At 37.2% G+C, this 27,457-nt stretch overlaps 1 protein-coding gene across 1 annotated transcript in view; it reads right to left on the reverse strand.

Annotated features, from left to right (window-relative positions):
• USH2A (usherin) overlaps positions 1–27,457 on the reverse strand; it is a 385,041-nt gene that overhangs the window by 111,934 nt on the left and 245,650 nt on the right. The window contains exons 40-45 of the mRNA XM_084261650.1: positions 21,311–21,939; positions 10,884–11,218; positions 7,556–7,678; positions 4,709–4,872; positions 2,390–2,602; positions 835–1,037 (exon numbers count right to left, since the gene is read on the reverse strand). Coding sequence (XP_084117776.1) covers positions 835–1,037; positions 2,390–2,602; positions 4,709–4,872; positions 7,556–7,678; positions 10,884–11,218; positions 21,311–21,939 — 1,667 coding nt within the window. The remainder of the gene's footprint in view (positions 1–834; positions 1,038–2,389; positions 2,603–4,708; positions 4,873–7,555; positions 7,679–10,883; positions 11,219–21,310; positions 21,940–27,457) is intronic.

A 27,457-nucleotide genomic window follows, 5' to 3' on the forward strand; every position in this document is an offset into this window, starting at 1 on the left:
ACAGAGATCTGTTACAGTATGCCTGCATGTGATGCTTATTTATTGCTTGCAGTAACTGGATGCAAATTTTCAGAATGAAGTACATACATGGTACGGCTAAGTCCTTCTGTATAATGCAAACCAAACCTGAACCAAATAGACAGGTATAGTTACAATTAAGTGTTAAATTGCATTTTTCTAATATATTAATACAACTTAAGGAAGAAAGACTTCTTTCTAAAATTTTGCACACAGTATTTTGTCCTTCATTAGATATATGAACAGAGAGGCAAAGTTGGAGAAAGGGAAAAGGGAAAACCAAAGAAAAAATATTGTACTTATTAACAGCATAAAAAGTACTACTATGATTTCAGAGATCAGCTCTGCTTCCTCCTCAGAAGGATAAGGAGCAAAAAAAAATGATAAAAGGATGACAAATGCAATATCATTATTTCTCTGTGCTGATATATTATGCATGCCTGATGTTTCTAAAACAATTGCAATTTTCTTTTAATGAGTAGGAGTAGAATCTTTGCCTCTTTGTAATATATGGTGAGGCTTTGCTAATGTTATAGCACATAGCATTTAGGGGAAAGTAAATGGAGTTTTGATAGTTTGAAAAAAGATTTGTATTAAGAAAAGTGTAGAGAGACCTAAAATATGCTGAAAATAAACATATGCCTTGTATGTATATACACACAAACATCAGTGCAATACATATACATGTATGTAAAGAAATTAAGAAAACAATACTCTGCTTGGAAATCCACATTTTTTTATATAAAATTAAATTATATTGCACATATATATGTAATAAATATTCACACATATATAACTCAGGAAAGATATTCTAACCTGTATATCATACACAGTGAATGGAGACAAATCTGCTAAAAGAAAGGACCCCGGCTCATTCATTCCAGTGCTGTACTGCTTATTATTTACATAGATAGAGTACTCTGTGACAACACCATTTGGGTTTGAAGGCGATGTCCAGATGACACGTACAGCTGTACTGTTGATGATGACAACCTCTGGAGGGAACATGCCCTCAGGCTCTAGAAATAAAGGAAGAAACTGAATAAACTCCAGCTGTCTCTGCGAAAGCACTTGTTTAACCAAATGCAGATTAGTATTTAGGTTTAGCAAAGGGTTCACTGCTTATCTGCTTTCCTCTGATGAAGTTATCACAGTCTGTAGTCTTCTGTAAATTGGCTTATTATACTCTCAGTTAGAAACCATGAGAGCTGATGGTAAAATGCTTTATACCAGGCAGCATAGTGTCAATCATCAGTAGTATGTGGCCAGTGAGATATGATGATAAATTATTCACCCATCTGCACTGCCAACATGCAAACATTATTTTCATGTCTCCCCCAATCCTAGTTCTTCCAAAAAAAAGAAAAAAAAACCCAGAACATTTTGCTTTTAAATCAAAACCTGAGAACAAAACACTTTATGTCTGGTGGAACGTGACGTTATCAGCCTCATAGCTGAAGCAATATGAAGCAATATGCAATATTGTCATTATGTAAATGGTTTTGAATGTTGATTACTATAGGTAATGATGAAGTCTAACACTTACTTTAAAAAAAAACCCAACACCTTCCTTGGCGTTAAATTACATAATTATCTAAGCATGTCAGAAATAACCATGCAAAGACCTATTTTTATCATAAGAACTCATCTTTACCAGTTGAAAAATTGCCCTTGCGATCGATTCTATTTTATAAACAAAAGGTGCTGACCTTTGGCATGAGAAAGGAAATGGAATCCTCACTTAAAGTGCTTTGCTAATGACCTGGAACACTTGCTTCTGAGGTAATGATATTATAATGTTTATAATGAGACTTTATAAAGCAAAAAGATTAGAAAGACCATTCTAAACACATTTCAGATTCACACTTTTTTTTTTTTATTTTATATTGCCCACCCCCACCCTGCATTTGCCCATTGGCATAGAAATGACTCAAAGAATTCTCTTAGAGGCTGAACTTACACCTCAAGTTTCTGGTGACTCAGGAAAGACCCTGTGTATGACTGTCATGTCAAAAAGCACATCGCTTCACGGAGCAAATCTTTTAAAAACCCCATTAATTGTTTCTAAATTCCACCATTTATTGATATGAACTCAGTTCCAAACTCCGTGCACACAGATAGACGTATGCAGGAGCAGATGAGAACAAACTGGGTTAATATCTGCTATTAGAGCTTTTGCTTCTGTCTCAGTGGGACCATTTATTGATCTACCACATGATGACAACCAGCACTTAAGCATTTTAGCGTTTTAGCCCTTTTTCCTTTTATACCGGAAATTTTATAATGGAAGGATGACTGATCTCAACCCTAACAAAAATCAATCAATTTCATTCTCAGATTTTAAGCCAAGACACATTCACTGCTAACCAACCTCCATCTGAAGTAGTCACATGTACAACTTCACTGTTGATGCTGTGGACTCCATTAAAAACTTGAAAAAATATTTCATACTCTGTGTTGGGCTGCAAATCACCTATGACTACAGAGTTTACATCAGCTTGGATCCTCAGAGAACTTCTGTTATCATCAGTAGAATTCAAGAAGAGGGTGTAATATGCAACGTCCCCTTGTAAATCTTGCAGTGCTAAGAAAAGGAAGGAAAAAAATGGGAGTCCAACTAGGAAATATTCAGTCAGCAAGTTTCTTATCTGCAACATCTATTGTGAGGAGAAAAAAATAAATGTTATGCAGACACCCTTATCTAAAAAAGAAGTAAAGATTCTTCAATTTCACCCTTATAAGCAGAGATGCAGATTGCTCTTCCAAACCTGACAAAACCATTAACGGATCATTATCCTAACCAATACTGAGGAAAGCTTTCTTTCTCTAACTGTCCCCATGATGACAATGGAATCTGTGAAATAAACAAATGAATAGGTGAAAGCCACTACTAAGTGCAGGGGTGGGCGTACCTTGGAGCTTGCTGCTGGAAAGGAAAGTTTTCGCCCCAGTAGAAGGAAGAGAGCAAATCAGGCTGCTCTATGGCACTAATTTAAGATGGAAACATCAAAGCTTTTTTCCCTTTTTTTGCCTCTTCCCTTCAAGCAATGATCCTTCACCCCAAAAGTACTGAATCCTGTGTTAGTTCTCCAGCCATGAATAAGGGACAAGTTCCTGTGTCTTAAATTATAGTTGCATTCAACTTTACACAGACAGCATTTTGGCAACAGTGTGAATGCAAATCTTCAGTGTTACTAATTTAGGACAAACATGACAGCATCATCTACATGTAAACCTGCAAGACCCTGAGAAGCATTGTATTTATAGGGAAATAAAACCCCAACTCCTCACAGTTCTTCCTTAAATGTCTTTTGTCCAGCACTAGCTTTGCCAGTGAAAGGAGGAAAAAAACAGGTATGATTTTCTGGCTACATAGGGAAGGACATTTACTGCTCTGAGCTAGGTGGATAAAGAAGGATTCCAGGCAAGCCTTGCTTCTCCATTTTAGTAACTCAGATGTAGCCTTATCTTAACTGTCCTTTGTCAAACACTTCAGATCTGACCAAATGCAACTGCTTTTCCAGTAGGCATCAAGATTAAAAGAATAATTACAAGAAAAACTTTTAAGCACTGATATATATTGCTATAGATGACACATTGTACCACTGAACAGGACTCAGCTGGCCAGGAAAGAGCACTGATAAAAAGCCAAAAGCATATTTTCAGATTTAATAATACACAGTTTTGTCATAGGAATTCTTAATCAAGAGTGATACGTTCTTTTTATTTTAAGTGGTACAGATACAGGTCCTAAATTCTTAGAAGACAGAAACCTTCAGTAGGTTGTCCAGCAAAAGAAAGATAGCAAAACAACTTACAGTAAGGTCTCCCAAGTTCCCAAAGAAAACAGAAAATCATTTGAAAAGTAACATTATGAAAACATGCAACATGGCTATACAAAAGAGTTAATGTGCTTATTGCAACATAAGAAGTAATAAAATTTGATAAGGTTTTCAAATAATGAATGGCCCTGTCTTGGTGTTTAACCTTTGTATTCACAAACATATATGGAGGAAATTTCTAAGGTATGAATGAAAATAAAACCAGATTGCATTACCTACATCTAGAAGGTCAGGGGTTTAGATTACTAAGGTAATGAAACTTCAGTGAGCTGCTTCAGATCTATTACATTTGTCAGTTTTTATAAGCATGCTTACTTGAGGCATGCAATTATAAAATAAAGAGACTACATTTGTTGCAATTCAGCACCCAGTCCTTATAAAATCATTTGCATGCAAGTCATGAAGAAATTCCCTACTGCTGTATTAGCAAACCAACTAGAGAAATTGGCTAAATTCATTTTGAGAAGCAGAGTAAAAAGAGAGAGGAAGGGGATCCTCTCATCCTGAAGGAATGTATATGTAAATTTTTATACAAAGAGATGAAATTTACCACAAAGACAGGGGATATTGTGTACTACTACTTTATAGATTTCACATGAGCTTGCATTAACTGTTTCTTTGCATTCACTATTCTCATTCTGTAGAAATAGCATATAATAAATACAAACATGGTGAGAAACGGCAAAAAGCTCGCTTTTTTTTCCCTATTTCTTTCCTCTTCTTTCAAGGACACTTAGGTATATTATAAATCAAGACAAAGACTGTGTTTCCTATGAGAGCAAGGCAGACCAACATAAGTGATGGCAGGTTAACATCTAGTTACTGGAATAAATACTAAGCACACTTACTTGGTTTTGACCATTCCACTTCTACAGCAGTATGATTAACAGCACGTGCAATGAGGGTACTTCCTTTCTCTGGTAATCCTGCTAATGTAGTAGCTATCACTTCTTCACTTGATGTATATCCTACCTCATTGTGCACTATGAGCTTGTACTCGTATGTTGTGTACCTAAGACATTTTAAAAATAATTAAATGGAACGAAAAATGCAGACGTAGAAAACATTTGCTGTAAACCTTCTGCCTGTGCCAAAGTTTTCTTTATTCTTCCCCCCCTCCCTTCTTGTCTACAACAAGTGCAGCTGCACGGGTTGCACCAATGAAGACTCCATAAGCGGTGCCTATTTTTTTGGAAATAATTCAGCACCATTAACGTGGTAACAAAAATAAACCACATTATTTCATTTCTTCATAGTTGTAGCTTCTGAGGTGTTGAGAGATTATAGCTCAATTCAATATGTAATTACAGCAGTGGCAACCTGCCAAAATTTGGATCAGAATTTAATCAAATGAGGCTTTTTTCCTCTTTTGGGAAACCCATTGATTTTAACTTGCAGAGTCTCATTTGTAAAAGTGATTCACCACACAGCCAGGGCTCTCCCACTACAAAAACACTTTAAAAAAAGCACCTAGGAATGCAAGCTCATTTAACAAAGTAATTTTCTTCAGAACTCTGTATATTCAACTTACACAGATTTATTTAATACTTCATGTATAGTTAGTAAACCAAATGACTGTCACTCCATAATTTCTTCTCTATATCAAATGGCACATTAATATATTTTAAGGGGGATTTCATCATCTGAAAATTAATCCCATCATAAAAAGCCCCCACCCCAAAGCCATGTAATCACAGAAAGACAGGATCGTATCATTCAAATTTTCAATGAAGCTGCAGTACTTTGAGATGTGTACAAACACAAAAAAGGAACACAGAGCAAATGCCCAATATTTAGAGATTTCTCTGCAAAAGGAAAAGTCATTCACGTAGTATATTTGCTTTTTTTTTTTTTTTTACTGCTTTACTTTATGGAACCATTCAGTCTGATTTTCAAAAGAGCTAAGCTTTAACATCCCACTGTGAAGAAAGCAAACTAACGGGAGTTGACTAGCTCCAACTGTAACCATAACCATTGCAGAAGTCCACTCGCAATATACGACAATGCATCTTAACTCCCTCTCTGCATTTCCCATCACTTGCGAACATATGGTGTTCCCATAGATGCTGTAGCACAGGTGCAATCAAAGATGAATGGAACCTATTCTTGCAATTTAAGGATGAGAATTTGAGATAGGTCCTTGTTGATCCTTATTTCCAACAATGAAGAACTTTGGCTTAGCCTACTAGAAATGAAAATGCTATCGGAAAAAAATATTGGGAAAATATTTTTTTATACATGCTTAAAATATGACACAGCTGAAAATAGAAGCAGATGTACATGATTTTTTTTCTGAGAAAGATAAGGTTTGCATCTCCCTGCAGTACCTTCTCTCCAGCCACTCACTCACCTTGAGTTGTTGACTGCAAAAACTTAGCTGCAGGTTGCAGAATCCTCCCTGTAAGAAGCGTTCAGGTGTTTCCAAGAGTTAGGTACACTTTTCTGGCCATAGCTCATTGAATCATTGTGCGTAATGACTTGTCACTGAGACACTGTAAGAATGTATTGCCCCCTTTGAACTGCTAACAACTGCTGCACATGTCAGTGCTGCTGAAAGAGTTAAACTAACCCCAAAGGAAAATCTATGTAGAATTTCAAACATGGTTTAAGAAAGAAAGGGACACTTGGGCAGGATGGGAGAAAAGAACAGCTCCATGATAGGTTATTGCAATGGGTGAACAAGGGCAGTGACTTTCAGCAAATATGCAGGGATGAGGCAGAGGCACCAGCACTTGGTTCGGTTTGGTCTATACAGCAGTCTGGAGCAGAGGTCACATTCTGCTGGTTCACATTGTGCTCAAGAGGGATGATCACACAGCCACAGCACTTTTATCAAAGTAAGTAGAAGCAATGTAGATGTTTGAGGGCCAGTGATTGACATGTAATCCTCATAAAGCACGCCAGCACACAAGCACAGAGAACACAACAGTTCTGATACCACGCACAAATGTTTCCCCAAGACTTCACCTATGAAAATACCAATGCAGAATCTGTGTCGTGTCTTGTGCTACAGGTTCTTAATCTCTGTGTTAGCTTGTCTTAAAGGGGGTAGCCTTGACTTCGAAATGCGGAAGCTAAGGTTTGTCAAGAGAAAATGCCTTGCTCTGTACCACACTGAAGCTCTGTGCCTACTGAGAAACAGAACTCACCTTCCATTTCCCCACTTTCAACAGTCCATATTTAACTATAATGAAGCTAAGACAAAGCTGCCCTTAAATTAAATCTGCTCAGAGTGTGATAAATTCTCTTCTTGCCTTTGGAGATATTAAAGTGGTCATTAACTTGCACTTTAAAACCAGGTAAGAAAAACAATGCTGAAACTAAGTTTCAAACATTTCCAAGCTAGGACTTTGCAAACATTCATTCTGCCTGTGCTACAACTTTGCCAATGCACAAATCTAGAGCATCTGTACACATAAATCCAAATGGTTTGATGGGATGAGTATATAAATGTTAAAATTTCATAAGATCTTTATTTTCATTTTTTTTTCAGAGCAAAACAAGGTGAGTTAAGAATGACAGTCTAATAATAAATCCCTGCATATTAGAATGATTAATACCAAAGATGATGACCAAAAATATTTCATTACATAATTAATATGTTCACTACATAAAGACACAAGAAATACTTTGAACTATTAAACATACACTATACAAAATGCCAGCATTTGTTTTTATAGTTTTTGTAATCTCACCTGCTAAGACCCTTATCTTCATAAAACCACTGAGTTCCTGAGTAAATATTGTGCCACAGATTTAAATCTTCAGGGGGATTTGATGCAAGTGGTTGCTGGATTTTACGTCTCAGGAGCTCATATCTAACACAAAAGACAAGCAGAACACCAGGATTATCTCAACTAATGTTATTACACAAAAAAAAAGGTGGTTTTTTTAAATCCACACATTATTTTGTTTTTACAGCTGTAAACTTTCCTAGCTAGACATTCTTTTTAATGTTTCATGTATTAAAACATTCAATTACTAAAACCTACTTTGAAAATGGAAAATTAAGCACTTCCATTATGAAAGAATTTATTTAATGATTTACAGATTTTAAACTTCTGGAAATGCTACAAAGATCAAGTCCAAATATGCTGGTACCAATGTCTTATATAGATTTGACTAATGCCATCTGATATGCACACATTGCTCCAGAATATGAAATGACAATGTCTCTCTCTTGCAGTGTGCTGGATCATATAGCGTTGCTACTTCTATTTTACCAGTAGTAGCAACTCAAGTGAGTGTTTGTGTTTAACGTGTGTTTACAAATAGACACAGTTTAGATTCTGGGTGGTGAACTGGTATAGATTGACCTAACTGTTCAGTCTGTAGAACTTAACTAGACACTCTTCTATCTGAGTAGCCTTTCATGATGTGAGCTTGAAAGACCAAACAATTTCACCCTGGTTTTAATTGGTATCTGTTCCAAATAGCGAGTCAGCTAAAAACCCTCTTTGAGCACAACATCCCTTCCACCCACTCTGCGTCATTCACTGTTCGTCATCTTTTAGACAAAACCTTTCTGGAATTTATCAGAGATTACGTCTCCTCATGTCTGCACAAAACAAAGGCAATAATATTTTTTTCATTTCCTAATCAGAGATTCTTTATATAGAGAATTCTACAATCTTTACAGTTATTATTCTTTATTACATTTCATGAGAGTTTTTTAATAGGACTTTTGTTTCAGTTTGATGGTGGTGGTTTCTTTTGTAAGGCACCAGATGTTGGCACACTTCCTATCGGTTACAGAACCACTCTGGAACTGCTTTCAGTGGTGAGCTGCTGTTTTAATCACACTCTAGTTGCAACATTGTTTCCACAGATGCCCAGCAAAGTAGGGTTTCGTACTCATATTCACTTAAATACCCAACTTGATTCTCTGAAGTGCTGAGCTGCTGTACATCATCCTTTCTCTGACACAGACACACACACACACATACATGTATCTTAGAAAGCTGCTGTTAAATTCCAGCCAAAAGTATGTGGATTCTCAGGTGGATGTTAAAGACTCTTACTTTAAGCACATATTTCTGTAAATCTTGCCCTCTGTGTTTAAGCATTCTGCAGAATGCCTTGGTGTGGTTCACCACTGCCTTGTAATGATCTTTCTGACCACTGGTTTGAGGTACAATTTGATACTTTTCATCTTAATGCGAAGATCTTCTCCTGTATTATGAGGCAACACCATTCCTGATTTGAGACCCTGAATTAAGGGGGTATTTAATAGGTACCACATACCATGATCAATTTTGCATTGCTTCAAAACCAGAAATCAACTGAGAAGCTCTCTTACAAGACAGCAAAGGCCTCCTATGCTCTATGGCCGGCAGGATGTATGTGCTTAACTTCCACCCTATTTTCACCCTCAAGTTTGGAGAGTAATCCTCGAGAGCTGCAAACTTTGTGTCAGCAACCTTAACTACAACAAACCAAATTACTGCAGAAGTTGGGAGTATAACCTCAGAAATTAAATCACAAAAACTAATGAAACACCAACTCTATCAAAATAGTCAAATGACTTCACATTCCAAGAACAACTCTCACATGAGGGGTTCATCACTGTCAAGAGAACTCAAAGACAGATTATTAGAGTTTTATTTGGAACAGTCTTACCATATTCTGTCCCATATATTTCATAGGCAAATCATGAAAAACATCAAAATCTTTTTGAGCACTGAACAGTGATCATGTGTAAATCACTCCCACTGGCAGCTGCTGCTGCTACTCTGCTTGCTGCAGACTTCTTGCTCCATCATGCTGCACAGAGCAGCTGCTTCAGTGGTTGTTCTTGTTGAGGGCAGCATGGCACACCATGAAGGAAATGAAGTCTGCAGATGTAGGTCGTGCTGAATTACTTCAATAATCGATGGTAAAATGGTCATGTTGTTAACCCCAGAATAACAGAGACTGCTTTTCAAAAACTTCAAATTTTACTGTGGAGCAATCATCATTTCATTCAGATGTAGTGTGCCCTAATTAAGCCTGAAGAAAGAGTCAAGCTACTGTGCTGTAATAACATATGCAACTGAAATGGCATTACATGATAATTATTGAACCCATCAGTGCACCTAGAAGAGAGCTACTAACCAGAGTACAGAGATAGAATTCCACAGGCAATGTTTCACAATATGCTAAGGCACAGAATGAAGGATTTGTTTGACATTCTCTGTGTATGTATAAACATACATTTGTCTTGATAAATTTTCATGCACTCAAATGTTTTTATATACATACACATGTATGTTTTTATGTACATACACACACATACAAACTCAGCAATCGAGTCAAGTCAAGACACTCACTCCATCACTCTAGACAAATCTCTAAAGAGATGTCTTTCTCTAGTTCTTGTGGTGAAATCCAGCCTGTTATACACACAGAACTTCCTTCATTTCCCATTTTTGGCTCTGTCCCCAAACCTGTAGCATTTTGACTTCCATTTTTCTCTCACTTGCAATTTATTAATCAATTAAGCTTGTTTCATGTCAGCACACATTCAAATGGTCACTCTCTCCTTATGTGGAATTACCCCCACAGAACATTGAGAATATTGGATGTGTTCAATAATTATGGTCACAGAGGTCTCACACTTTTCTTGTCATTTTGATGGTAGAGCATGTTGTCTGAACTGAACACCAAAATGCAGATGATGCTACAGCCCAAACCAGCTATGACTTTGCAAATACCTGGTGATGGCTCTTCAGACAGCACTGAATTGAAAGACCCATTACATTCCTGAATGTGTTTTGCAAAATACTTGCCACAGTACAGAACACAGTTGCTTTAAAGAATCCTGTCTCCTTCAGTCAAAACAATAGCTCACCCTGCTATCTGCTTCTAGACGTACTCACTTTCCATAATACCACTCATGGACTCCTGAGCCCTAAAGAAGAATTTCGAAGGGTCAGAAATGAAGAAATCACATCATAAAGTTTGCGTCATCCAGAATTTCCTGAGTCAGGTTTAGGTAAGAAGAAGACGAAGAAAGCTGCCATCTCAGGTGCAGCTAAAACTTACCTCAGATGAGGACCATTTGGCCTTAGTGGTGGTTGCCAAGAAATAGCAATAAAGGACTCGCTGATTGGAGTCACAGACAATGGACTAACACTCTGAGGAACTGTTGAAAGTGTAGTCACGCTGGTAGGCAAACTCTCTGTGCAGCCTCCTAGAAAGCCATCACCTCCAGAACAAGCTATTACAGTGACTGAGTAGTTTGTATAGGGTATAAGATTAGTCACCAAATGACTTAATGTTGATGAATTATTGCCAGTAATGACAATGCGTGGGTCAGGCATCCGAATCTCATAGTTAAGGATTTCACCGTTCTGTATCAGAGGAGGTTTCCATGAGACCTGACAGAGAAGAAAAAAACATTAAAGCAACAGAATTTTTTCATCAAAATGCAGAAATACAGACACATGCTACAAATGGAGAGGAGAGTGATCTCAGGATATGCTTTTCTTTCTTCATCAAGACAGACTCAGGACATAAACTTTCTCAGGTAAATGAAATTTGATTTTTAAAGGTATCACAGAATCACTAGGTTGGAAAATGACCTTTAAGATCATTGAGTCCAACCACTCCTGTTGTATGCTAAACCATACCCCTGAGTACCCCATCTACCTCTTTTTTTAAACACATCCAGGGATGGTGACTCAACCACCACCCTGGGCAGCCTGTTCCAGGCCCTGACAACATTCAGTGAAAAATTTTTTTCCAACATCTAATCTGGAACATCAGTTAGAAGTCTAACTTCCTTTAATTTTAGTGAGGCTTGCGGTAACAGAGGTAGCCATTGAAAAGTCTACTATTAAGCTTTGCCAGTAAAATGTGAAAGCTCCACTTCACTCAAAATTCTGTGAGATGTATTAGTAAAAGTACACTGATTATTATAAATATCCCTATTGTTTCTTTTCTGATGGTGTACTGCCTGGTGTGCTCACCTATTCATGGCAGAGTAAAAAGAAATCTTATTTTGTGTTTGTGCAATTTCCTGAAACGCTTAACTGCATTGGCTCCTGTGAGAAACAAGATTTGTCCACACTTTTTATATGATTAAATATGCAGGTTTTCTCTTTTATAATTACACTTGTACTTGTCAGACAAATCAGGCACAATTCTCCATTTTTAAAATTAAAATTTATGCTAAGAAAATTTTATCACCAAAAAAATTGGCAATTACATACAGAATTCATGTTATATGCATATACACATACACATTCCTACGCCTACTGTGGTTTTACTCTCACTAAACTGAAATTAGGCAGCCAGGTTTCTTTTAGGTTTTTCTTTTTTTAAGTATATTATTCTATATATTTACTCTTACCAGCTCCAGGGAGGAATCACACCCAAACCATTGTACCATAAAGTGCAAGGATGTCATCAATTCTTAAGTCATTTTGCCACAGTGTCACGACAGAGGAGACTTCAGAGTGACATGAGGACATGCAAATGCATTAAGAATCTCAAAGTTTCCTAGAGGTAGTATAAGAGCATCTATCAGTCTTTCCTCCCCTGGAAATCCCGTGCAGAAAATACACCAGTTTTGCTTTGCTCCTCCCTGGGACGGTTTTCCATTGCTACTGACCTGCTCATCTAAAGCAATTGCTGTCTCTTTTTCTCCCAGGCATGGGATAATTAAGGATTGAATCCAACAATGAAAAGGACACAGAAATGGAGAAATACCAGATTAAGGTATGTGGCGAATAAAGTGAACAAAGATAATACTGAAGTGTTAAGTAGTAATACAAAGATATTTCAGTTTGAGGTAAGTTGAACTTTTTCCTTAATTCTCTCCAGCCTCCAAAGTAAGTATCTTTAAAAAGGTATATGCACAATTACACACAGCCATAGAAACAGAGAAGCTTGATTTCTAAAATGATTTTTAAAAGACCCTTGGGGATTAGGAAATGTTATATCTTGGGTATTGAAGGACCTCTTAGGTCGTCAGATGTGTAAGAAACCTGGCAGCAAAGTACTGGAGAAAGCTGAAGGATTTTGATAACAGAATCTGGAATACCATTAAACAGAGAATTAGAAACAGGGTGATCTTGAGTAAAGACAACACAAACAAGATTATTGGTGCCCACACAGGAAAGGCTTAGCTCTGGCTAATTACCAAATGCTGTATTCAGATTTCTGTTACTTCTGGCCCCAAATCATGATCAAACAAATAAAGAAAACACTATTGATAAATTAAAGCAAAATTTCACTGGAGGTAGGAATCAATTCTGCACCCTTCTTACAGACCCCAAGCAAAACTCTCATTTTGAAGTAATTCATGTGATCTGGACATAAGCTTAGGAAACACAGAAAATGGATGATAAGCAGATACAACAGAAAATGTTTTTTTCAAGTGCAGGTAGAGAGTATAGCTCAGGTGACATTTCCAATCCTAATGCTTTCTATGACTTTTTATTAGTTTGTTGGGGTTTTTTGTATATTTTTGTACTGCACACAGTGGATGCATTGTACAGAATGGGTGTCAGAGAAAGAGGGATAGGTGTATGGTTCACTTTTCAGGAATGTACCTGTGAAGTTTCTGGAATAAGCACAGAAGACTTTAGGGTCTGACATGCGACAGCAAAATTCTCATTTCTGGAACTATAATTATGTTAATTTTTCAGAGGTGTAGCACCTATCCTGAAATTCTGCCTCAGTAAAGCGTGACTAAAGTAATATGTTCTAGGTCTCTTTTTTTAGGAATATTAATGCAGTAAATCTGTCATTATCCTTGGAAGAAAAAAAAAGCCCTCTTGCTTGTCACTTAATTCAAGGTGGTTTCTAATAAAAGAATTATATGTCAAATGCTTTGGAATATTGCTGGTACTACCCTCTCAGAAGAGAAAATTGTCTAAAAATGTTCACCTTGTACCAAATCTTGTTTCCTTTCCTGGAAGAAAGGAGGAGTTGTTTTTTAATTACTTTACATTTTAGATGCCTAACTTTTATGTCTAAAACTACAAAATTACTCTAATAAGATGTGCACAAGATTCACCACACACTAAAACCCCTCCACATAAAGGAACAGATTAATAACATAGACAGGAGAACAGATGCTGCTTCAGAACCTCAGCTCCTGAGTTTTATACAGCACATGCACTGGCTAGTATAACTTTAAAAAACTCTCAGGAGTTACTTTGCAGCATTTCCTGTGCACTAGCAGATAAAATACCTCACACTGTATGTACATAAAATAGATGTTTCATGGGGCTAACACTGGGAAATTCCCCAATTTTTAATTTTTTAATTTTTTTTTTAGAGAAGTGAAAACCATGCTTAAAAAAGGAATATTCAGTCAGCAGCACGATAACACAGAATGTAACATGTTCTTGCCTGGGCAGGGATATCTCATACAGAGATATGTAGATCTGTTGCTGCTTTGGTTAGCTGTTGGGTTTCTTTAACTAGATAAATGGATAACCAAGAATACTCACAGTCACTGCTGTGTCATTTGACTGGCTTTGAATTACATATGTCACCTGGGAATGACAGGACATGCAGTCTCTGACAACCCTCTCTCATGAAGAGGCAAGGGACTGCCTGACCCATACAGTGTAAATGAAGATGATGGAGCCAGCCTGGTTAACAGACATGTGGCGCTACTGGACCTCTTCTCTGCTTTGATGTGCCAAGGACTGAGGTAAGAGCTTGGCAATGCATGAAAGCAGGAAAGCTCACTAGACAGGCTGTGTTGGAAGCAGTAACAGTTTGTTCATTGATTTGAAGCTCAGCACTGAGACCATGAAAGAGGATGCCCATGAGGAAGAGAGAATAAGGTAACTACTGGGAGAGATTAACTGATTCAATGTAATGACTCTGGAAGCTGTTATTTAAAGATCAAAGCACCTTATTTTCTCCACCACAAAATTTAAAGACAGAGAAATTAGCCATTTTCCCCTCATTAAACAGTTATAACCTTGGAAATTTTAATTTTTTTTCTGTTTTTTTTTTTTTTTTTTTTTTTTTGGCGAGTAGTTGGAATCCTGCAATTTCATTCTCAGCTGCATGAAGAAAGCCATTGGCACATGGGTAACTACTTTACTAGTGCATGCCTGGCTTCAACAGTTTGCTTTTAAATCAGTGTGTTTGGCTTCATTTTATTCTCATTTCTCCTAGCTACTGATTGTAGCCTCTACAAACAGAATGTACATGCTACTGAGAGCTTCTCACTGTTGTTCTCAAAGCACGTTTAAGTCTCAAACTGCAAGTATTATTATTCCAGTTTTACAGATGAAAAGACTAAATCCCAAACTAAGTCATGAAAGCAGAAAAACTGAAAGCAAAGACCTGCTACCCTAATTCTGCTTTCCATCCAGTGAACTATAGTCTTCTGCCAACACCTCCCCCAGTCTCCCCAAAAGTAGTTCGGTGATGAATTTCTTCATGAGTTCTCTGTTTTAACAGAAATTATAGTGGGATTCAATCAAGAGCCAGTACCACACCAGAAAAGCAAATCCTGACAGACGTTACTAATAATTATTCTCATATATTTTGCACATGAATTACATCCAACTTCAGCAAGCACTACAAGAGAACAACGGCACAATCAAGTTGGCAGTAACAGATTGCTACTACAAACACTTCTAGAGGCACTTAGCTTGAGTATTGGAAAACCAGAAACGTTTATTCATGACCCTAAACAGCTACCACAGTAAAGTGTCAAAGGCAGGGGGATAATGCTGATGAAATTCTGACTAGTTCACCCCACTGTACCAGATGAGCAAGCTGTGCAAGAAATCACAGTCCTAAAATGTGGAAAACCTCTAGTGTGCAAGTTAAGGTTGTTCCTATGGGTGTTGGAGTATCCTAAGTCGCTCAAGCAGCACTTATGTGACAAATAAACCAAGGTCTCACTGACCTTAGTAGCATTACAAGGCAATCTTCACACAAGGATTGATCGCTCCTAAACAATTTCCCCAATGCACCAGGCATACCTGCATAAAACTGGAAGTGCGGTGAATTAAGTCCAAACTCTTTTTCCTCCCTAGCACGAAGCTGCTATGTGCACTTACTGCATCCCCCTTTAGAGTACAAGGCCTAGGCATCAGGGATGTTCTTTCAAAATCATGTTCTTAGGCAACAGCTATCTGAAGGATTTTGAGAATAAAATAGTGACAGTGGGGTTTTAACCTGGCAGAGAGGAAGAGTCTTCACAGCCTTATTCTCTACCACACAGTTATCTGCAGTGGTAAAGCACTGAAGGGTCACCTCTCTGTTAGTCACTGACTTCATCCAACATTCTGTAATCAGAAGCAACTTCACAGGGTAGCAAACGTTAAGATGTGAGACAAAAAACCAACTCCAGAACATGTGCCTATTACTGTAATGCCATAGGAATTGGAAAAAGGATAAAGAAAACAACTTCCTTTTCATGGATGATATTCAAACTGTAATTGGAGGATATGCTGCTATAAATGTGTATCATTGATGTCCATTTAATACAGCTGAAATCTTTGTCCTGTATATATTAGTCCCAGTCTATTTACAAAACAACAGGCATTTAGCAGTCCACTGTTCAGCTTCAGAGCTAGTGAAGAAGACAGCTGAAAAACAGAGCCTTCTTTATGTTTGGTCACTTTTGTATGCAAACTAATATCCAAATTTGAGAAATTGCTACTAGAAATATTTATCTCTCTGTAGCAATAAATGATAGCCTGCAAAACAAGTGTGCAGACTGGAACTCGAAGATCCTGTGGACAGCACACTGATGACATTGTTCAATCTGTAGGGTGCAATACCAGCTTTCTCTGCTGCAGCTTCTTCTGTACAGAGAAAAGAATGGCAAGTGCATTTAAGAGATTCTCATCTCCAAGGGTAACAAGAAACATGAATGATGATGGAATTAAAGACTACAGCCCCTTCCTCAGTCACGAGCATATTATGAGGAAATTATGAGGAAATACTGGTGCTACAAAATCACCATGCCCCTTCCTTTCTAGCAGGCAACACATATATAATGTATTACGAGACAATGAAGGAATAGCATGGCACAAGAAATATATAGGTACTTCATCTAACCAGGATGAAAACATTCTCTTATAACCTATCTAGCACCAAAACAAAAAATAATCCTTTCCCTTTATGTTTTATGAGAGAAACATCAGGATTAAGTACTAATGGCATTAATTATTAACATTAGTGCATGCCAATGTCTATCTTGAGAAAGAAGTTTTGCAAAGAAGGAGAGGAACTCTCTGCATCTTCTTGTCTTATCAATGGTCCAGTTGGTGGCACTGGCCAGCGGGGAAGAGCAATACAGGCAAGGAAGGATGTGTTAGAACGCCTCCTGTTAAACCAATAATCAAGACTACATTTGTCTTCCCATTGTGAAAGAGAAGTCTTCCTATTGAAAGTTAAATGGATGAAGTTGGAGAACTTGCATAATGCAGTTAGTTTAGCTCAGGGTAACCAGCTACATAATGCTTTCCATTCTTAAAAACTCCTTTAAATAATTACTCACCATGTAAACCAGCCTCTTCCTCAAGCCACTCAACCTAGCTATGTTCCCCAATGCCGTATCAGTGTGAAGTGTGAGATTGAAGCAGCAATTGCAACCCTCACAAGTAAAGGAAACAATTTCTTTTACACTTCTGTACATTAGAGTATAGCAAATCTTGTGTAACAGGAATAATGTTCATGGCATTGGCATATACTAAATAAACGGCTTTTGCAGTTGCTGAATACCTCCACTTCACTTTGGCATTTAATCAGCCACAAAAGCAGTTTATTGTGCAGTATACTCTGCTACCATGAACATTATCAATTCAGCAAATATTAAGAAATATCATGCAGGTGTCACAGAAATGGGTACTTTAGAAATTATCGACAGCTTTACACTTTCTGTTGTACAGAAGAAAGCAAGCTAAATGTTATGGAGAGATTTCAGTCCATGCTGATTCAAATTAAATGTTAAAGGTGCACATACACATCAGAAGTGTTTGTGCCAAGAGTGACCTGCTGCACCGATATTTTTCTCCTTGCAGAGGGAAAGCTTTGGTCTACACAAATAAGCTGTATACTCAAGTGAGTACTATCACAGAGCACTTTGAATTCTCCACATCCTCAAATCATTTATATTGATCCTGTGACTAAATAAAAGAATGGAAATATGTTTCTCTTTTTTTTTGGTAAACTCTTTCCATTTTCAGTAGAAGTAAATATTTGTGCTCACGGTTTAGGGATTGGTTGCACTGACAGCTGAAAGTGTCTATTGATTTGCAACTGTGGCTTCATAAAGGAGCCTCTCACTAACCTTTCCCACAGTGCTCTTCCAATACTTTCTGCTCTAACCTGGGAGGACAGCTCTCTTTAGGGCAAGAGGTAATTAAAATCTCCCTGCCAAAGAGACTGATGGTTTTCCTTCTTTGCTTAAGAGTTACCATCACAGACACTAAGATGAGCGCATTGTAAAGCACAAGGAGATTCCACAAATTAGATTTGAATGCTGCATAGGTGATAGATGTACTGCCAGTGTGGTAGGCTTTATCTGCACAGGAAGGAAAGTATGCCTTTCTAGGACTCTTGTCAGGGTTTAAAGGCACCAATAGAAAGCAATCCCAAACCACATCCATCCTATTTCCACACAAGAAAATTTTCAACCACTAAGTGGCAATCCTTGGACAGTATTTCAGAGTCTTTCCACCAGGGGTCCCTGGGATGAAGGGACATAAGGTGTTTGGAGAGCAGCTATTCTAAAACTTATGTCCTATTTTGAGAGATCAGGGTAAACAATCCAAATGATTTTAAAACAGCTGCTATCTTGTTTTTCTTGCATTCTCCCGGTACAGGACATTCATACAAGCCACAAGACAGCCTCAGTTCCACTGCACAACCCACTGGGTGGTCTCAGTGTCCTACTACTCTGATGTGAACCTGCTATAAAATTGAAGACAAGGAAAGAGCACCACCACTAATGAGCTAATCCATTTGAAAGACCTGTAAGAAGAGTAACAAGATGAAATCCCAGTTGCTTCCTCTGGTTATCCCATCTGCAATCAAGCAGAAGACTAGAAAACTACTGGGTGAAACAAGCTTTGTCCATAATGTCTTTAGTTATGGAGTATAATGAGTTCTTCTGCACCTATAAATTTGTTTCAAATTTTAAAAGATATAATTTTTAAAAGTATAATATAAATGACAACAAAAAATCTTGCTGTACTGGACGTATATGAGAAATTTTAAGATTTTTTAACAAGTCTTAGAATCTTAGAAATCAGAAGGAAAGTAATATCTCAGCTGTGGAATATTCTCTGCACATGGACTATAACAATTGTTCCCAAATCCCCTCCAATTATGATGACCCCCAAACTAAAGAACACTAAGTAAAAAAACCCAAAAAACTGTTAAATTAGAATTTACGTCTGTATCAGCAAAGGATACCAACACTCTGGACACTGAGAGAATGAAATTTTGCTGAAGGACAGCTGTTCAGAGAAGAGTATACTTGGAAAGGCATATAAGTCAGTTTTCTCAATTAAATGCTGCCACCTTTAATTATTTTGAATATTTTAACATAAATATTTAAAGTCAAGGAAAAGTATCAGTAAAACAGAGTCATGGCAATAAAATCATCCAGGCTTCAGCATCTTTGACAAAAATTAGTCCTAACAAACCAAAAAAATACGTCTGTCCAGGTGGAAAAAACAGGCCTGAGACTACAAGAGCAGCGGTGAAACTAAATATGACCACCACTCACACAGAAGGTCATACAATGTAGAGATTAAAGGGCTTTAAAGAGATTTGAATTTCAATGATAGACTGGGGAAGAAGGAGGGAAAAAAAAATCATTTGAACTCTTCAGCAAGAAAGGAAAAGAAATTTAAAAAGCATTGTTATATTGAAATTAAATTATTACAAACTGAAGACTGCCCTGCCTGATTTCAAGTTTCAGAAGAAATAAATGATCAAACTGACTCTCAGTATTGGTAGATTACTTAATCTTGGAGCTGAGTAAAAGACAATAAAATTACAACTGAGCACACACCTCTGATCTCAAGAAAAGCCATCCAGTAAAGAATGACAAGACCTCTGATAACTCACATGCTTTTAAAATTAGGATTGGGTGTTGACTGCACTTGGAGAAAGAAAAAATATGAATCAGATATAAAATTATTATGCCCTTATCACATTAACTGAAGCTTTAAAGGTTGCAGTGACTTCTTTGTGCTCGGTGTTGAAGTCAATGTGTAAAAGCTCGTGCAATAAAAGGCGGACATGTGTGTAAGCATGCCATTGAACCAGTGTTTACCCAGTATTGCTGCTTCTGGTAAATCCATTAAAAACACTTTACTATAAATTCTGGTAGGTTTTAAGATATAGCTACAGAAGCACAGAGGGCAATGTCCTGGAAGTAGGTCACCCAAATTTTCAATAAGCAGTCTGGCAATTCATCACAATTACTAGTGGTCAATGATTATTAATTCTTACAGTAACCATTGTACTCATACTGAACTCATTTGCTAGTAATGTGGAGGTAACATGTAATTCCTTAGACATTAAAATGTAATTTTAAAAGCTCAGGATTCTTTTTTTTTTTGGTCTAATGGTGAATAGCTTTTTTTCATAACCTAAGATTATGTGCGTACAAAGCAAAAAACCAGCATTGGTTTACTGCTTAAATTCCTACCCTCAAACTATTTAGACTGCATTGGTAACACCACTCTGTTTACCTTTTGAAAATACAATGTAGACCAAAAATAATAAATCTAGCAGATGAACTTCAATCTTATGCAAATGTCCTTTGTTTTGTGCTCTGGTGAGCAAGCTACTGTACCAATACTTTTGGCATTAGTACAAGACTGAATCCATGGAAGCATGTGTGTATTTACACAAAAGAGGCTTCTAAGCTACAAAAATCCCTCTTGTTTGGTTACACTAATTTCCCTTGAATGAAGTTTGTATGCAAGCCAAAACAATGGTAGTTATCCTGTCCTCTAGAGTTCATTCCCAACAGAACAATGTGAATAATTGAAAACTTCCTAGGTAGTCCTGTAAGACTCTTCTTTCGTAAATCAGAACCACAATGCTTTTTTTTTCCTTTGTTAGCTATTTTTTAAAAATCTAATAATTATATAAAAGATTTAATTACATTTAAAAAACCTTTCTACTTTTTAGCATTTTAATGAAGTCTTGAAATTTTGGAGAAGGTAGTAGGTTGTTTTCTGATCTGATTAGGGTGTTAAAAGTAAGCATTCAAGTTTAATATTCAAAATACATCAGGTGTGTAAGGAAGAAAATGAACTGGAGTTTAATGCCAGAGGCTGTTGTAAAGGAAAAAAATGGAAAGGAATCTAAAGCTTTTGAGCCAAAAGACAGACACTAATTATTCAACTACCCCTGCAGCAATGAAATCTATTGCCACAGCCAGTAGCTGTCTCCCTTAAATACACAGCTGCTACACAGGCAACATGTTAAAACCATGAAGCACTGATAATTATTCCTACTTTAACTGAATCTGGTCCCAACACTTCTGCATGAGGTGGCAGAACACCAGCAGGTCTTGATGGTCTAGTGGTAACTTCTGACCACACACTGCTGTTTGTGCCTCCGTGAAGAGTGCTCATCAGAATTCTGTATTCAAGTTTCTGCCAAGGGCTCAGAGCAGTACTCTGGTCAATGTAGCTCATGGGTTGACCGTCAGGGAGAGTCACCACAGTTGATATTTGTTCTGTTCCTTTCACCCTCCTTTCTATCGTAATGTTTTGCACCAAACCATTTGGGCGAGCAGGTGGCTGCCAGGATACGACTACAGAAGTTGGAGTATCTGAATACAGCTCTGGAGCAGGAATATCTTCAGGTGCATCTGGAAGAGTCTGTATTTCTGGGGTCTCAGGTGAAAGAGAGCATCCCTTAGAAGTGCATCCTTCTACCTGAAACACATAGACAGTGTAAGGATCCAAGTCTTCTACAGTGCAATTTGATACAGTTCCTAGCACTGTAGCATGCAGCTGGCCATTTTGGTATATGTTATAATGAGTCATAATGCCGTTTGGCTTTAAGGGATGCTGCCAAGTGATGCTTGTTGCCCTTGCTGTAATGTTCAATAGAAGTGGTGGATCTAAAGGTCCAGGTTCTGTAACAGAAAAAAAAAAAAAAAAAAGAAAAAAAAAAAGAAAGAAAAATTACTAGCAGTCCCTGACTTGCAGAAGTGAGCATCAGCAAGCAGTACTCATCAAATGAGGCTTAAAACGAAAAAAGAAGTTTAAACCTACTAAGCAGACTATTTCTTCAGAAGCTGCAGGCCCAACTACTCAATGGGAGGATATGGGTCTCAAAGGCAAGCTGCTCGGTGAGCACAGCTTCCCTTCTCTCAACCTTCCTCCCTCCTTCTCTGCATCTTCTTTCCTTCCGTGTCTCAAAAGTGTCCTGTCAATGCTGTTAGCATGTAGAGAAAGTGTATGGCTGGTATAAATCTGCAGTTCTAGCTTTTGCTGATATTTTTCTAGAGCACTAGTTACTAATTGCAGCCAATGGCACAGGCATAGCAAAGCTGCATAATTTACAGCTCAGTAAGGCCCTACTGCATCTCTCATTATATATTCAATATTTTACTTCATTCTGTTTATAATTCTAATCCATTTTTTGCAATTTATCTACTCCCTGTTAATATTATAGGTGATTTTTTACTGCAACTGTGACAGAAGCTGCCGATTTAGCTCTTTCACCTACTGATAAATAAACAATGCACAGATCTGACCTTTAGGTTAACAGGTTTTATGCTTGCTCCACTCAGCACTCTAACTGATTCAATTATCATAAAGGTTCAGGAGCTTCCATGAATACTGAAAAAGACCGACCATATGCCTGCATAGGTGTTGTGGAACAGCAAATACTCTGCAGCCCTCCAGAGAAATTCCTTAATTGTAAATAATTTCACCACGCGACACAATCAAGTCACCTTGAATGCAAAACCCTCAGCCTGTGGAGGCAAAGTGTTATTTAAGCTTTACTGGGCTGCGTTAAATTCTGCAATTTGAAGGGCTGTTAAGTTTTTCAATTGAAATTTCATTTAAAATGCAGGTGCTTTTTATTATATTGAGGCTTTACTGCTCTCTAGGTACAAGCAAGAACATGGTGCAATAACACAAATCTGGCTCAATCACTGATCAGTAACAGCTGTAATTCCAGAACATTTAGCATTCTTATAAACCACGTCCTGAAATCTATAAATTGCTACAGCAGATCAAGAAAATACTATATTCCCCCTACTCTGCCCATAGCAATTTTGACATTTATGAGATTTTTCTGTGAACATTACATTTTATTGAAATCTTAAAAAAAGATATACTTGGATTTAGTAATTGTTTAAAATAGCTTTAGGTTTGGGGATTTTTATTTTTTGGGGGGGGGGGAGGGGGGCTAAGTTGCAAATGCTGAGGGTTGAAAATTTAAAATTCGTTAATGATTGTGGGTGTGCCAAGACTCTAGGACACATGACATAGCATATGCTGATTTCCCTGGTACTCAACGCCACCATCATTTAATTCCTAGTGAAGCAATATGCTGTACAAACCACAAGGAACAGTGTATCTGTAGGAAGAATAATTTACTTCACTAGAAGTCTAATAATTTCTGATAATTTTTAAGCTAAAAGAGAAGGGGGAGTGGAACCCTAGAAAACAAATAAATCCAGCATAATGAGTGAGTTGCTCCTTGTTTATTTTATAATAACAGCTGAGGTGGTCACAAGTCCCAGTTCTCCTTTTACATACAGAGAGAAGTAAATCAGGATTATTATATTGATGTTTGTGGAAAAAATAATGTAAAATTGGGATAGCAGGCTTTTTGTTTGTTTGTTTTCAAATTTGAAAGAGTAACAGTGGCTTTTCTTTCCTTATATGATGCATCACAAAGCAACTCCATAAAACTCATACATACCACATATACCATTCTACTCACAGTGATAATAAGAACAGAGCTTCATATTTAGTGCTCATGGACTCTAGGACCAATTTAGATCTCTGAAGTTACAAGTATAAAAGATGATCTGTTGTAAAGAGCAGTTCAATTCTATTTGCATGTACTCTTGGGCAAAATCAATTAGGTCATAAGCTAGAAGAAAATTTGGTCTGCTATTTAGACTTCACTGAAAGATGGAGAGGTGGAGGTGTAAATCTGAATGAATTGTTTATTCAGTAAATTGAAAATTTTTCTGGGGTGAAAGGGAAAGATAGAAATTTGCTTTGGAATTGAAGACCTTGAAAATAAGTTGCTGCAAATTCCAGTTTAGTTGGGGGGTGGTGAAGGGGGGGGGATTGAAAGACAGACTGTTACATTGCTGTAAATTCCAGTTTAATGGAGGAGGGGAATCGAAAGATATAATGTTTACCACTGAGCTACAAACTTGCATTTTGTCTAATTCTACTTCATAAATAAGTTATTGTACTGTAAGCTTATGCAGGAGGAGAAAAAAAAAAAAAAAAAACAAAAACTGCAACAAAACCCCCAACAAAACCCCTGCAACAATCAAGTGTTCTGCTGTGAGGGAGCAGAGAAGTCTCTTTATTCCTACTGAATAGGTTGCTGGCATTACAGGTGAAACATTCATGATAATTAGTTGGACCTGTGCTTCAACCCCCCCAGAGTTTAAGCGTATTCCTTAAGGACAAGCTGTAATGTACGGGAGGAGCTGTCAAACTTAAACTTTGGGTCCCCCTAGTCCCTCCCTCTCCCCTCAAAAAAGCATATTTTGGTAGCTAGAATACCTACCCACACATTCCCTACTGCCCTTTTAAAAGAGAGACTTTTAAGACTCTCTGAGTTCAAACAAGACGTTTGAGAGATGCTTAATTGGCCCCACTGGATGGGAAAGCATTAAATCCTGGGCCCCAACACTCGTTTGGTGTAGCTTCTTTTTAAATGGCAAGCAGAATCATCTAATTCTATATACAAATCAACTAGCACGATAGTGCTTGGTTGAAAGGGTCACCACAATTATGTAAAACATGAGTATTAACTATAATTGGGATAGTTTGCTAATACAATAAAAAGCTCTGAACATGAGAAAAGTTATGCTCACAGCAGTAGCTATCACTTTCTAAAGTAAGAATTCATGGATGAAATGACATGAAAAAGATGGTTATAAAATTTTAATGGAATGATAAAAGGCAAAAGTCAGCCTCTCAGCTGAATTCTTAAAATCCCTATATATCACAATCAGCTCCTTAACTGTAAAATCAATGTGGAGTATAACATGTTGTCAATGTGGTTGTCACTGGAGGGAAGACTGCAAAGTATGACAGCTACACAGTTCAGCCTGACAATGATGAAAATAAAATCATAAAGCTTTTTACATGGATGTAATTGTTTATATAACTACGGAACATGGGAGCAGTTGGCATCTTTTTCCTTAAGATTCTTAGTTCATATTTCAAACCATTTCATTACAGTATTAATATTAGAAGGTAGTTTCATTTTAGCAAATGAAATTATCTTTTATGGCAGGCTATTTTGCTTCAAAAGTTCAGACTTGACTTAAAAGGAAGGCACAAAATTGTCATTAATCATTTTTAATTCCCCAACTGGAACCACATATTTGTTTACTTATTGTACAGACTGGGGGAATGAGGAGCTATGCTCATGATGCACTTCAGGGGAATCTATACTTTCATTAATATACATGTATCTGGACCACTGCCCTTTAAAGCTAATGAGAAATACTGGATTCACTGGGAAACTCTCTCACTAAGCAGAATAGAAATTCTGTGCCTTTTATTCTTGAATCATTTACTCTTTTCAGGAACATGGACAATGAAATTATACATGTTAACAAAACATCATGTCTTTCATATACTACCAACTGTATCCAACAGAAATCCAAATTGTGTAGCTTTGGGCACAAAGGACTATAGGAATTTTGTAGTACATCAGATCACAGAACTCAAAAGTCGTTAAGCTGTTCATGCAATGACTTGCAGTCCATATGAACCCCTTCAATACATATTAATAGCCACATTCAGAACATTCAGGCTTTTTTCCCTCTACTGCTCCAAATGCACGTTGGTTCCAGAATCTCAGACTACCAGTAAAGAAACCTCTTCTAAATGCTAATCTATAGGCATGTATGGGTAGTTTGTATTATTTTCAATACGATCATTGTATCATATCTGCCATGATATTACTTCATCTTAATTTGTTCTTCTGTACTTTTGCTATTCACCCTGCCATGTACTTCATGGGACTTTCTCTTCCCTTTATCACCTTACCAGGTTTTTTCCTCTCTTGCTTCAGTTTCCATTTATCTTTCTCAAGCACAGGTGACCACATTCACATCAACTATGGATTAGTATATATGCCTAAATTATGTGGACCTAACTTACATAGCTATAAGAGATATGTCAAACAATGCAGAAGGTATAGCAAGCACTCCCAAAAGCTGAGAACTGCATCATCTACCTTCCTGTCCTCCACTTCCTCTTTCTATTGCCTGTATAAGGAAGCTTTAAGAGAATAGACCTTCTCATCCTGGACCTAAAGCTTTGTGGTAAGCATGCCAGGGGAACACACCATAACACTCTACGATAGGAATAACCCTTCCCTGTTTTGTTGAGAAGTAGCTCAGCTGATATAATGCAGCACCTCTCCTTTTGTTTTTAATTGCTTTTTCTCTAGAAATTTCCATACATAATGATCTCAAGTGACTACTGTGTAATTTTGACATTAGGTATTATGAAAAAACATTGGATTGGCCTATAATTTTTTATAGATAAGAGATAAAGACTTGCAGTCACTTACTTAAGAATTAAAAAATAAAAAATTAGACTGCCTGGCAGGCAACTTGCAAAACTTTCTCTCAACTAGTGCGAGCCAGGCACTGAGAAAAGTGCTGCAGTAATTATTCTCTGTACCGGAACCATATGCTGACCCACAGAACTGAAATGAAGTCACAGGTAGAAAACATGTTGGTGACTGAGATATCCTGTGGTACAGAACTCATTGGACTGGAGATAGTTTCTGGGAGACTCAAAAGAAAAGAAAGAACAGGCATTTTTTTCCTAAAGTAGCAATTTTGCTAGCTTAAAACTTGTCCAAATCAATATGTATTTTCACAAGCACTAGAAGAAACACCTTTCTCATTTGATCCCAGATTACACCATGTGGATAGCTAGCAGCCAATATAATTTTGCAAATCCTAAAGCTATACCATAAGAATGCAGCAGCTGCCATTGGGCCAGGTAGCTATAACCCAATTCTTTACATCTTCCTTCTCAGAAAGCTCAAAGACTTGCCATAACAAAGGTGAAAAGTTAACGAATATCTTCCTTTTTAATATTAATAAACTTTCATTTTATTTCTGAATAAAATGCATTAAATTCTTCTCTCAGTTGAATAGCAAATACTGACCTCTCAGTTCAGTGGTGATTATGTTGATTATAAGAGAGTTATCCTAAAATTACACTGAAGTTACTCAAAGCAAGACCTAATCCAGAAACTTCATCAACTGTTTCTCTCTGTCTGGCAGTAAATAACCTGATGCTATAGTGACCAAGACTGCTGGAACAAACATCTTTCATTAACACATGTTTAGCAGGTTTTAAAATATTCATAGGATATGTACATTACTGTTATCTAGCAGAGGCAGGTTAGACTTT

Source organism: Gallinula chloropus (assembly GCF_964237585.1).
Source record: "Gallinula chloropus genome assembly, chromosome: 3".
Lineage (NCBI taxonomy): Eukaryota > Metazoa > Chordata > Aves > Gruiformes > Rallidae > Gallinula > Gallinula chloropus.